Source organism: Pseudophryne corroboree, chromosome 4 (genome assembly GCF_028390025.1).
Source record: "Pseudophryne corroboree isolate aPseCor3 chromosome 4, aPseCor3.hap2, whole genome shotgun sequence".
Classification (NCBI taxonomy): Eukaryota; Metazoa; Chordata; class Amphibia; order Anura; family Myobatrachidae; genus Pseudophryne; species Pseudophryne corroboree.
In genome coordinates, this window is record NC_086447.1 from 344,715,856 (window position 1) to 344,729,739 (window position 13,884).

At 43.8% G+C, this 13,884-nt stretch overlaps 1 protein-coding gene across 7 annotated transcripts in view; it reads right to left on the bottom strand.

Moving 5' to 3' along the window:
- The window catches only part of IL1RAP (interleukin 1 receptor accessory protein), a 624,106-nt gene that overhangs the window by 421,644 nt on the left and 188,578 nt on the right, over positions 1-13,884 (bottom strand). For 4 of the 7 annotated variants that reach the window (XM_063916460.1, XM_063916454.1, XM_063916457.1 and 1 more), the window contains 2 exons: positions 7,758-7,798; positions 1,678-1,742 (listed from right to left, as the gene is read on the bottom strand). In XM_063916460.1, coding sequence (XP_063772530.1) covers positions 1,678-1,741 — 64 coding nt within the window. In that variant the 5' untranslated portion in view covers position 1,742; positions 7,758-7,798. Of the gene's footprint in view, positions 1-1,677; positions 1,743-7,757; positions 7,799-11,065; positions 11,097-13,884 lie in introns of all 7 variants that reach the window. The other 3 variants (XM_063916458.1, XM_063916455.1, XM_063916456.1) reach the window with 2 other exon arrangements.

Below are 13,884 nucleotides of genomic sequence, written 5' to 3' on the forward strand. Positions count from 1 at the left end.
TTTGCTTGTCTCCCCTCAGTCCCACGTAGCAGAGAGTCTGTTGCCAGCAGATCTCTCTGAAAATAAAAAAATCCTAACAAAATACTTTCTATTTAGCAAGCTCAGGAGAGCTCACTAAAATGCACCCAGCTCTGTCCGGGCACAGATTCTAACTGAGGTCTGGAGGAGGGGCATAGAGGGAGGAGCCAGTGCACACCAGTAGTACTAAATCTTTCTTAGAGTGCCCAGTCTCCTGCAGGGCCCGTCTATTCCCCATGGTCCTTACGGAGTCCCCAGCATCCACTAGGACGTTAGAGAAACTGAAATTAGCAAAGGTAGTGGATCCAGGCTGGAGTACTGCCACTGGCAGGTGACAGAGATACTTGAAGCAGGCTGCTAACAGGTGCACCGGCTCAGACTGAAAATGGGACCCTGAATACAGGCAACAAGAGCTCTGACACATGCTGAAGACAGAGGTGCTAAGTGTAGCAACCACAGAGTGACAGGGGGTCAGAAGGCACATACACTTCTGCAAGTGAGTTGTTCCGATAATGGCCGAGCCACAGGTACAGCTTTAAAAAGTATGCTCTTTGCTGCATTTTGAAGCAGGGATCATGTGAGCGCAGCAGCAGGATCTGGTTGGCACGTTTGCAAATACAGTATATGAGCGTTGAATTTTCTATTATCATGTAGTGTTCAAGTCTTATTGCGGATACTTCTTGGAATGCTGGAGAGAACTTTTTTCTCTTTTTATGATTAGAATAATCCCTCCCTTTCAGGCACATGAGAAGTATTACTGTATTGATTAAGCAGCTACCATTTTATAAAGAAAGTTTGTTCCCCCGAATTGGAAACAACATGACTGTGCGCATAGAGCCATGCAGCAGCAACAGCGCAGGACAGGGAAATACAGACTAAGACCCCGGTTTGTGACATCCATACGGTGTGATGCACCCGGACTAACCCCCGTGCTGCATGCTTTGCATACACAGTGTACCAAGCACTTAGATTATTTTTTTTGTTCCAAAGGAATTGGTATTAAGTCACAGATTACCATCCTCACATATTTTCACTTTCTTCACTTTCCCTTCCTCCTGAACCCAGGCCAACATCACTGTGTGACCTTATCATACAGCCCACCAAGAGCCTTTGCAATCTGGTGGACAATTATGCAATACATAACACCTATCTTTGTGCATCAATGCCTGCTTCCCAACAATTTGTAAGCTTGCAAGCAGGGCCTTCCTGCCTCTATGACTGTTTGCTAATACCCAGTTTTGTTTTATCATTGTTATTTCCAAACTGTAAAGTGCAACAGAATATGCCGGGCTATATAAGAAACTGTTAATAAATAAATAATGAACACGTGAAGGGGATAACTCATATCGGACCTGTCTTTAGCCTGTTGAACCTAGATGGAGCGCTTGTTACTCCGCCTTGCTACGTTTTCCTCAATTTTGCATCTTACAGTAGTTCGTTTACAGTGTACTAGGTAATTCTGCTTAGTGTTTTGGCACAACTAAGTAACAAGGTCCGTGGAGAGTTACACAGAATCATTTTGGCACAATTTGAGGATCGGTGTATGTAGATACAACTGTATGGCACAATTTTGAGGCTTTAAAATTGGGAAAATATGCCAGTGATTTGGCAGGAATATTAAACACTAACAAAGCTAATGACTATAAAGATTCTACTTACCACATATGCAACCTTTCCTGATTGTGAGGACACATAAATATGTGAATAGGAAACCAAACTTCATCCTATAAAAAAAAGAAAAAAAAAGGTTTAGCATATAGAAATTAAAAATCGACCTTTTTTTTCCATCTCTCTCATCATTACGCTACATCAAAACAAGATTAAAGTATTTAATGTTAATGAATTACCCTCAAGAAATCAGGCATTTTTAATTTTTAATACATTCCATCTCTTCAATCTCTACCCCTCCCTACGACAGGGTATAGACACATTGATTTATTTGATAGGCGACATTTGGAAATCCAAGTCTCCTGGTGCATCCTAGTCACATAGCATTGCAACAGAGACTCATTTTCTAATAAAAAGACGGGCAGTGCAACAGTGCTCATAGTATGCCGATATGATATAAAGACATATCTGGGGTGTGCCATGAGGTTATGCCCCTTTCGGATGCACACACCTTTGGCACGCACATATATACTGCAACATGTTGGGAGGTACGTCTCATTAACTAAAATTTTTGGTATCCAGCTCAATATAACCCCCCCAAAAAAAAATAAAAAAAAATGATCACATATTTGCAGTTGAACATTAAAAGACAAAAGATCACAGCTGATCCGAAAATCATTAATGTAATGCACCTAAAACCTCATACTGAACGCTAACCATGCCTAACATATGATAAATAAAACAGCAGTCAAATCAACATTTAACAGGAATTTAACATTACAGTCACTTTAAATTTATAGGTCTGTACATTTTTTCCAGTAGCTTTTACTAAATATATTATTTTCTCTTTATCCTTCATCTGGAGCTTTCAGATATGTCTTTATAATAAAGTGGTTTCTTGATAAAATTATATCCCAGGCTGAGAGAACATCAGAACTGTCATATCCCAGGGAAAAAGCATAAACAACTCTGCTTCAGACATATTATAGCTAAAAACTACAAAAAATCCACCAAAATAAAGCTATTCATTTACTAAGAAGTGCAGATTGGCTTTTACAAAACTATAAATCAAACAAATGTAGACATCACCCAATACCCATTAGTTTGAATGAAAGCTCATGGGTATTGTCCTCTCTACTCTATCGGCTCGATACAATTAGGTGCAAGTTTGTTTCATGAAACTCGCAGACTTCGCACCTGAGAAATGAGAGATCCAATTAAAAATGCCAATTTGTGGAAGTCGTGGCGGGGGTGTGAATAGTTTCTACAAAATGCAACCTGGGAGAAGTGCATAAAAAAAGTGGGGAGACCTTTCTGCACCCCAAAAGTTTAAAGTTTGTTAGCAGAATAAATTAGTGGGCATAGTAAGAAGTTAAATGGCAGAATGTTTAATTTTTTTAATTTATTTTTTTGTTTAAAGTAAACAAATATGAAGCAAACAAATTTTGTTTAATTACAAAAGGAATTATACGTAAAATGCAAACAAAAATAGTACGGGGGGGGAAAAAAAAGGAAGCAACTTTCATTTTTATCATGAAAAACTTAGAAAAAAAAATATACAAAAATTAAAACAAAATTTTTCATTTACAGAAATTTTGGGTGCATAATAAAAGAAAAGTAAAATATTGGGATAATTTCAAGCCATTTTTAACCCTAGCAATGACATGTAAGTAATGGCCCAATTAAGCGTTGAAAACTTCCAAATGCTTAGTCAGTCATGATGAGGGGTGTCTATGGGGTACTGAAGAAAGTGCCAACATTTTATCTTAAAATATTTTCCCTACCTTCTCACACGAATATGAATTTCCTCTGAAACAGTACTAAGAGTTTGGCTTTGTATTGCAAGTGAAATTGCAGAGCGAGTTTGCTGCGAGAAAAGCTTACTGGTCCCAACTCACACCCATTGCATGTGTCCTCATCATGTCTTATGCTCATTTTATGCAGTTTACTCACCTGGTGTAATTGGTACCAGTATCTGTGCCAGCTTTGAGAGCTGCCGTGTCAGGAGACGGAAGTGCCACTTTCTTAGACAAACGAGATAGAGCTTTGTCAACATTTGGAGATGCCTCCCATTTTTCCCTGTCATCAGAGGGGAAAGGATACGCCATGTAAATCCTCTTGGGAATCTGCCATTTCTTATCCGGCGACTCCCAAGCCTTTTCACAAAGAGTATTCATTTCATGAGAGGGGGGAAACTTCACCTCAGGTTTTTTTCCCTTGAATAAGCAAATCCTTGTTTCCTGTACCTCAGGTTCATCAGAAATGTGCAAAACATCTTTTATAGCCACAATCATGTACTGAATACTCTTAACTAACCGTGGATGTAAAGCAGCCTCAGTGAAATCGACCTCGGAATCAGAGTCCGTGTCGGTATCAGTATCTACCACTTGAGTAAATGGCCTCTTTTGCGACCCGGATGGGGTCTGTACCTGAGACAAAGCCTCTTCCATGGACTTTTTCCACACCTGCGTCTGTGACTCAGACTTATCTAACCTCTTTGATAAGGAAGCTACATTTGAATTTATCGTACTGAGCAATGCTAGCAAATCAGGTGTCGGCTGCGTCGACAGTCCCAACTCTAGCCCCGCATCCGCTCCCCCAATAACCTCCTCTGGTGAATAACCTTCAGCCTCATACATGCCGACACGTAGTACCGACACACCACAACACACAGAACGTCCCAGCTAGGTGACAGGCCCACAATAAAGCCCAGATAGAGGACACAGAGGGAGTATGCCAGCTCACACCCCAGCACCCATATATCGCAAGAAACGATATATGTACCCAGCGCTGCCTTATGTTAATATTAAGCACCACACTGCGGCCCCCCTTTGAAAATGCCCCCCGTTACTTGGGAGAGAAGCGTGGAAGTCCCGGCAGCGTCTATCCCTCAGCCGTGTGTTGTAGGGAAAATGGCGCCAAGAGCTGCGGGACGAAGCTCCGCCCCCTTCCCGGCGCGCTTCGGCCCGCCAGTTTTAAATCTGAAAAAAGATGCCGGCGGGGGTCTGTAAACTGTGTCGAGGCACCTACAATCTTTAAGCCGCCCAACAAACTCCAGTAACATGCTGCCCAGGGCGCCGCCGCCCCCCCCCCCCCCCCAGCGCCCTGCACCCAGTGAAAACCGTTGGTGATGTGTGTGGGAGCATGGAGCACAGCGTTACTGCTGCGCTGTACCTTTACTGAAGTCTTCTGCCGTCCTGAAGTCTTCTGATTTTCTCATACTCACCCGACTTCTGTCTTCTGGCTTCTGTGAGGGGCCGACGGCGTGGCTCCGGGAACAAGCAGCTAGGCCCACCAAGTGATCGAACCCTCTGGAGCCAATGGTGTCCAGTAGCAGAGAAGCAGAGCCCTTAACCAAGAAGAAGTAGGTCTGCTTCTCTCCCTTCACTCCCACGATGCAGGGAGCCTGTAGCCAGCAGGTCTCCCTGAAAATAAAAAACCTAACAAAGTTTTTTCTAGAGAAACTCAGTAGAGCTCCCCTAGTGTGCATCCAGTCACTCCTGGGCACAAAGTCTAACTGAGGTCTGGAGGAGGGGCATAGAGGGAGGAGCCAGTTCACACCCAGATTAAGTCTTTTTAGTGTGCCCAAGCTCCTGCGGATCCTGTCTATACCCCATGGTCCTTTTGGAGTACCCAGCATCCTCTAGGACGTAAGAGAAAAGCGTTTACAAGCTGTGATACTTGCCAAAGGGGACAGTACAAGGTATTAACTCTGCAGGGTGCCCAAACTTTTGCAGACGCCATTTTTTGTTTTCTGTTCTTTTGAAAGTGTAAATGATGGAAATAAAATCATACTTTTTTTGACATGTTATAAGAATGTCTAATCTGTAATTTGATGCCTTTTGGAGATTTTTCCATCTTTCCTTGCCTTCTTATTGCACATTAAAATGAATTTTTGCCTGGGGTGCCCAAACTTTCAATCCTCACTGTATGCCCAGATTTAACGGACATGGCACAACTGGACTGTGTTATGAGTGGAGTTTGGTGGCATCACAGAAATAACCACTTGCTCTCTTTTTTGTGAAAGATAAATAGCGAGGAGAGAGAGAGAGAGAGAGAGAGCGCGCGCGCGCGAGCGAGTGTGAGTAGGGGAAATAGTCTTTTCTCATAGCCTGTCTGTCCCCTCAGCTGGGATATACAGTAACTAAGTAGATGAATTGAGCCATATCCTTTTTTTTCTTCTCTGAAACATTTAAGCAAAACAGTGGGAAATAGATTTGGCAAATAATCATTCCACTAAATTAATGGAATACATAGGATATCCCGGCAGACGGGGTGCCGGCTGTCACAATGCAATTTGTGTGCAATCATGGTACTTGTAACCACTCTGAATGACTATCATGTACACACACATCATTTGATGAACTGTGTAGCTGCACATTCCCATCTGATGTACTGCACACCAGAAGGGTTGATGCGATACATGGATAATGTAAGCAAACCGCATAATGCAACAATATAATCACATAATCATATGAAGGATTGTGCAGTGTGTACGCAATTTATTGATACACCATATCACCCCATTGATTGATCGTTGCAGTATGTACCAAGCTTAATTGAGGACAACAAAAATATAGCCCACATCAATTAGCATACTGTAGTGAATCAATTTATACAATGAAATCATAGGAGTGTCTATAATAGGGAAAAAAAGCACCACCCCTCTCTGTCTGCTGTTTGTTTGTGACCACTCCCCTTGTTTAGCACCAGATATATTTATATTTATATCCAGGAATGAGCAGCTACCACTGTTTGTCTGCATGATTCTATAATGGGTGCAGTGTGTGCGGTGCACACGGGCACCTAGGTCAGGGGTGGCCCACACTGCACCCATATAGTATACGGACCCCTCCCGAGTCCCGCGGCGGTGGCCCTGCAGTGCGGGCACAAATCACTTGGAAAACGGCCACCGCGGCCATTTCCGAGTGATTTGTGCATGTGCATTGGAAATGTCTCCAATATATGCAATATATCTACCAAAACAATGAGCCTAATTCTGAGTTGATCGTAGCAGCAAATTTGTTAGCAGTTGGGCAAAACCACGTGCACTGCAGGTGGGGCAGATGTAACATGTGCAGAGAGAGTTAGATTTGGGTGGGGTGTATTCAAACTGAAATCTAAATTGCATTGTAAAAAATAAAGCAGCCAGTATTTACCCTGCACAGAAACAAAATAACCCACCCAAATCTAACTCTCTCTGCACATGTTATATCTGCCCCCCCTGCAGTGCACATGGTTTTTCCCAATTGCTAACAAACTTGCTGTTGCGATCAACTCAGAATTACCCCCAATGTGCAAGACCACATTTAAATGAAAACATATGCATTGCACTGCTGAACAACACACACCTACTTGCTCTTAAGGCCTGTACACACTGGCCGATATATCGGCCGTACTCTTGAACGGCCGATATATCGCGGGTCCGTCGGCCAGTGTGTACGGTCGATACGTCTGAACTCCGTTGTCCACAGAAGTATCTAGTCGGCCCCGCAGCACAACCGATGGCCAATATATCTACCGATATATTGGCGCGTCGCTGTGTGTGTACGGGCGGGCGGTCGGCCAACCACCCGTACACATGCTGCGGCAGCCGGTGGTGACCGACAGCTGAACTAGGCGGGCGTGTGTACACGCCCGCACAGTTCATGACGTCAGTCCCAGACGGATCGGGCAGTGTGTATGCACAGCACACTGCCCGATCCGTCCATAGATATATCTGCCGATCAATTGATCGGCAGATATATCTTTCAGTGTGTACCCACCTTTAGAAGTGAATACAGATGTTATACAGAATAACTGAAGTAACTTGTATCTATTATATAATATGCTAAGGTGTACCCATCGTTAGACTGCAGACAGACAGACAGCAGGTCAGATTCCCAGAACTCTTCCAGCAAAGCTGTGCATAATTACATTTAATACCCTGAAGGGACATGGCCAAATACCCATGAGAAACCACAAAGCATTCACACTAATTTGAGCCCTAATATAGGTCAGTACTTTTGGTTACAAAAAATAAGAGTACAGTAAAATGTAATCTTTCTCTATAGCCGCAGGATAGCAGTTAATGGAACCCTTATCATAAAGATAGCTGTCCTTTTACCAGGGACAAGATATGACAAACTTGCCTTAGTTTGCTTATCTCTTGGCACAGGCTTTTTTTCTGTACCTGGAGAAAAAAAAAATTAATTTCAGGTCTCTTTTACAATTGTGCAGTAAATATACAGGTGGCTCTGCAAACATTGTGTTATAAACTCCTGCTATAAAATCTAAATTCCCCAATACTTATTCTATGGTTTCAACAAGCACTAGCAATCAAGTTCTCTACACAGATTAAGCTAGATAGTAAGGTTTACCATACAAACTCTGTTTTTACATTGCACAGTTATGGGCCCTACACACTGGTCGATACCAGTTAAAGATATGAACGAGATACCATTCATATCTTTCAGTGTGTAGGCACCAGCGATGAACGATGTGCTGCCCCACGCTCTTTCATTGCTGGCGCCGGCTCGTTTAAACATGCAAGCCAATATGGACTCTCTCGTCCATATTAGCATGCAGTGCTATGCAGCCGGGTGACGGGGGGAGTGAAGAAACTTCACTCCCCCTGTCACCTCCCCCTCGCCGCCGGATCGCCCGTCTGCCGTATCAGCCGTCGGGCAGCTCGGCGGCGGGTCGCTAGGTGTGTAGGGCCCATTACAGATTCACTATAATCCTTCGAGCCACACATGCAAAATAAAAGGCCAGACTGGTCTGGTATTCCCTGGTTAGGCACCTGTGGCGCCTGTTTCTCTCTCTCTCATTTCTCTAGTCCCCATCTCTCTGCACCAAAAAAGAAAAAACTGCTTATGCACATATGCTGGATAATGTATAGTATGTGCATTGCTAGTGTGTACGGATAAGTCAGTATGTCCCCAGAGAGAGCACACTATCCCTGAGTGGGAGTTTCTGAGCGGCGTCCATTAAAGTGCATGGTACTATTCAGTCTCATGGGAGTGTCATGGGTGGAAAATGGCAGCGGAATCATTGCATTCATATATACGCACTGCTGATCTATACACAGCAGTGTATATACACTCTTTAGTACAATACCAAAATTTACTAGTTACTGTAATTAATCTGCACTATGAAAATGTGTCCCATTTTCTGAATTTAGTGCAAAACGAGTTTAAATGAATAAAATACTGACAAATGTATGTAATTGTAAGGCTATATAATGTATCCAGATTTGTGGTGGTAAATTTGTTTAATTCCGGATGTGAAAATAATGGTGGTTAAAGCCAGTGTGTCACAAAAGTAACTGTGCGCTCACATAATGTGTTCAACGGTCTTCGTTTTTGCTGTGACTAATAAGGGGGACATTTACTAATCAGTGATAAGAGTGGAGAAGTTGACCAATCAACCAATCATCAGCTCTAACATTTTATAGTATGCAAATTATAGATGTTACTTCAGAGCTGATTGGTTGCCATGGGCAACTTCTCCACTGGCTTACTTCTCCACTGTTATCACTGCTTAGTAAATGTCCCTCTTAAGCTAGTGTTAGTATTAAGGGAACTCATAATATGATGACAGAAAACGGTCAGACTATGGGCCTAATTCAGAGTTAATCGCAGCAGCAAATTTGTTAACAGTTAGGCAAAACCACGTGCACTGCAGGGGGTGGGGGCAGTTGTAACATGTGCAGAGAGCATTAGATTTGGGTGTGGTGTGTTCAAACTAAAATCTAAATTGCAGTGTAAAAATAAAGAAGCCAGTATTTACCCTGCACAGAACCAATATAACACACCCAAATCTAATGGGCCCTACACACTGGCAGATAAAACAGAACGATATCAACGTACTCGTTCATATTGTTCTGTGTGTAGGACGATTAACGATGCGCGGCCCTGCACTTGTTAATCGTTGGTGCCCCGTCGCTTATGCATGCATGCAGGCCAATATGGATGAGATTGTCCATATTAGCGTGCAGTGTTATGGAGCCGGGTGACGGGGGGGGGAGGGGAGTGAAGTTTCTTCACTCCCCCCCCCCCCACGTCACCTCTACCCCGCTGCCAGGTCGCCCGTATCCGCTGTCGGGCAGCTCGGCGGCAGATCGGTATGTGTGTAGGCCCATAACTCTCTCTGCAAATGTTATATCTGCCCCCCCCCCCCCCCCCCTGCAGTGCACATGGTTTTGCCCAACTGCTAACACACTTCACCTGGTATGCAGTTTTATATTTTCGTGGATTGCTCTGGCTCCTGAAGTCTGATTTCAAAGTCTCCAGTACCTCCTAAAAGTTTTTTTTTATCCCATTAAAAGCTAAAGAATTCTATTTCCAGAAACTGGAGAACTGTATGTGCAGTCATGCAAGCTGCCCTCCCACTGACAGTGTCTAGGTCGACCACTATTGGTCGACAGGTCAAAAGGTCGGCATGAGTTTTTTTAAATCTTTTTTGGTGTCGTTTTCGCCGTACAGTGACCGCGAACTCCAATTAGTGCACTGTATCCCCTCGCATGGCTCACTTTGCTCGCCATGCTTCAGGCATGGTTACCATTCCCAATCGTAGTCCACGTGGATAGTGAAGTATGAAAAAGTTCAAAAAAAGAATAAAAATAAAAATGTGAAAAACTCATGTCGACCCTTTGACCTAGAATATGTCGACATAGGTCCACTATTGGTCGACGGGGTCCCTATGCACTGTTGACCTAGAGACTGGATAACCATTTAAGTAATTAAAATTTGAATTCCCTAAACTGAATGTCTAAACATGCAGCCCAGTGCATGGAAAAATGAACAGCTGTTGCATGAAGTAAGCTAGAAATAAATCAAAATTACTAATTTAATAGAAATCATTAATCACTCAAACCATTATTGAAGCAAACTTCTGTATGATGAACAGGACTACCATAAAAAATTGTGAGGCTTGGCACAATCCCATTGGATGCAGAGGTCCAACAAGCCGGGGCACCCAGAGCAAGAACATGTTATGCTGCCCATCCCACATGATATTTACACACATCTACATTCACAGAGAGACAGTCAAAGCACACACATATTAGTTCTATGTATGCACAAGCCAGTTCATGCGTGGTGATAAGAGGATATATATTTAGCCTTATCTTTGAAAATTAAGGCCACAAAGTCTGATGGAAATGAGAGAGAGCATAACTTATAATGCCAAAAGGAGTCACAAACAAAAACGGTCTTACAGCACACAACAGAGTAGGTAATGCTAATAAATACAATTCCATAAAGAACCAGGTGCCAAGCGCATCAAAATTAAAGATCATGGAAAACGGTAAAATATTTCTCAGAATAATGGGACCACAGACGAGCTGTGACCGATCACCTTTTATAGCAGAGTGTAAATGTGCTGTGAGTTTAAACTTCTTTAACATCCTTTTTTATGCGCAGAGATTTCCCATAAAGGAAGTATTGCATATACGTACATATTCACAAAAGGAGACGTCCTGTGGTTATCTGAATAAAGCAGTACAAAAAAGTTAATCAAGCAAAAGTATTAGCCTTATGGGAAAAGTATAAGCAAACATCACAATATTAATCCTGCAGAGCTAAATTACAATGTGCAGAAATGGGTGAAATGGTCTGGCAAAGTGGAGACACAGTAATCATAAATTTAGCAAAGACATTGTCAAAATATACAAATGAAAACTCTGGCCATAGTCAGCACAAATATAACTGCAGATTTAGTTCTTATTTTCCTGTTCTGCAACATTACATACTTAATTGCTGTTCTCTCAAATATCCCAACAATACAGAACAAAACTGGACAAACTGCCCCCCCCCCTCCTTCCCCCGCCCAAGGATTACTGTTGAATTTCTAAACAACTGATAAGCACTTCGCAAACACATAACCGTGGCACAATGTGATTAAAAACAATGGTCCATAGTCAACCAATTGTGCTGCTGAAATTAGGATTTTGGTTACCTACCGGTAAATCCTTTTCTCGTAGTCCGTAGAGCAGAGGTTCTCAAACTCGGTCTTCGGGAGCCCACACAGTGCATGTTTTGCAGGTAACCCAGCAGGTGCACAGGTGTATTAATTACTAACTGACACATTTTAAAAGGTCCACAGGTGGAGCTAATTATTTCACTTGCGATTCTGTGAGGAGACCTGCAAAACATGCACTCTGTGGGCCCCCGAGGACCGAGTTTGAGAATCTCTGCCGTAGAGGATGCTGGGGAACACATTAGTACCATTGGGTATAGACAGGTCCATCAGGAGCCATTGGCACTTTAAGAGTTTGAGAGTGTGGGCTGGCTCCTCCCTCTATGCCCCTCCTTCCAGACTCAGTCTAGAAACTGTGCCCGAGGAGACGGACATTTTCGAGAGAAGGATTTAACACAGATAGTGGCGAGACTCATACCAGTTCACTCATACAAGGCACATCAAGCTAACTTAGCTTGAAAACTCAGCAACCGCTGAAACATTACCTACCAAGTAACAATGCAGTACTCAACTAAAACGGAGTTGTACTGAACCACATAACGATAGCAGGAAAACGACGTGCTGGGCGGGTGCCCAGCATCCTCTACGGACTACGAGAAAAGGATTTACCGGGAGGTAACCAAAATCCAATTTTTTCTTACGTCCTAGAGGACGCTGGGGTCCACATTAGTACCATGGGGATGTAACAAAGCTCCCAGAATGGGAGGGAGAGCACGGAAGCTCTTGCAGAACCGATAGACCAACTTCAGGTCCTTAGAGGCCAAAGCATCAAATCTGTAAAACTTTGCAAACGTGTTCGACCCAGACCAAGTCGCTGCTCGGCAAAGTTGTAATGCCGAGATACCCCGGGCAGCCGCCCAGGAAGACCCCACCTTACGAGTAGAGTGGGCCCTAACAGATTTTGGACACGGCAATCCTGCTGTAGAATACGCATGCTGGATAGTGAACCTGATCCAGCGAGAGATAGTCTGCTTAGAAGCAGGACACCCAATTTTCTTGAGATCATACAGCACAAAGTCCGATATCCTGTGACGAGCAGTCCTCTTCACATAAATTTTCAGAACCCTTACAACATCTAAGGACTTTGATGAAATTGAGGAGGCAGTCGCAACTGGCACCACAATAGGTTGGTTGATATGAAATGCCGACATAACCTTCGGAAGAAACTGCTGACATGTCCGAAGCTCAGCTCTATCTTCATGGAAGATCAAGCATGGGCTTTTACATGACAAAGCCCCCAACTCCGACACACATCTTGCAGAAAGCTAAGGCCAACAAAGTGACAGCCTTCCACGTTAGAAACATGACCTCAACCTCCTGTAGAAGTTCAAACCAGTCCGACTGGAGGAACTGCAACACCACATTAAGATCCCAGGGCGCCGTAGGTGGTACAAAGGGAGGCTGGATGTGCAGAACTCCCTTTAAAAAAGTCTGAACCACAGGGAGGGCAGCCAACTGTTTCTGAAAGAAAATGGATAGGGACGAAATTTGGACCTTAATGGTTTCCAACCTCAGGCCCAAATCCAGACCTGCTTGCAGGAAGAGGAGAAAACGTCCCAGTTGAAACTCCACCGTAGGAAACTTCTTGGACTCACACCAAGATACATATTTTTTCCAAATACGATGGTAATGTTTAGACATTACTCCTTTCCTAGCCTGTATCAGGGTAGGAATAACCTTGCTCGGAATGCAGAGCTAGTATCCGGCGTTCAACTTACATGCCGTCAAACGCAGCCGCGGTAAGTCTTGATAGGCGAACGACCCCTGCTGCAGCAGGGCCTCCCGAAGAGGAAGAGGCCTCGGCTCTTACAGCAGTAGATCCAGAAGATCCGTGTACCAAGACCTTCTTGGCCAATCTGGAGCAATGAGGATCACTTAAACCCTTGTTCTCCTTATGAGCTTTAGCACTCTTGGAATGAGTGGGAGTGGTGGAAACACGTACACCGACTGGAAAACCCACGGAGTCACTAGAGCATCCACCGCTACTGCTTGCGGGTCCCTCGACCTGGAACAATATCGCTGAAGCTTCTTGTGGAGATGAGAGTCCATCATGTCTATTTGAGGTACACCCCAAAGATCTGTTACCTCCTTGAACACCTCCGGATGGAGACCGCACTCTCCTGGATGGAGATCGTGTCTGCTGAGGAAGTCCGCTTCCCAGTTGTCTACTCCTGGAATGAAGATTGCTGACAGCGCCAACGCATGTTTTTCTGCCCAGAGGATGATTCTTGTTACCTCTGACATTGCAGCTCTGCTCTTCATTCCGCCCTGTCGGTTTATGTAAGCCACTGTCGTTAC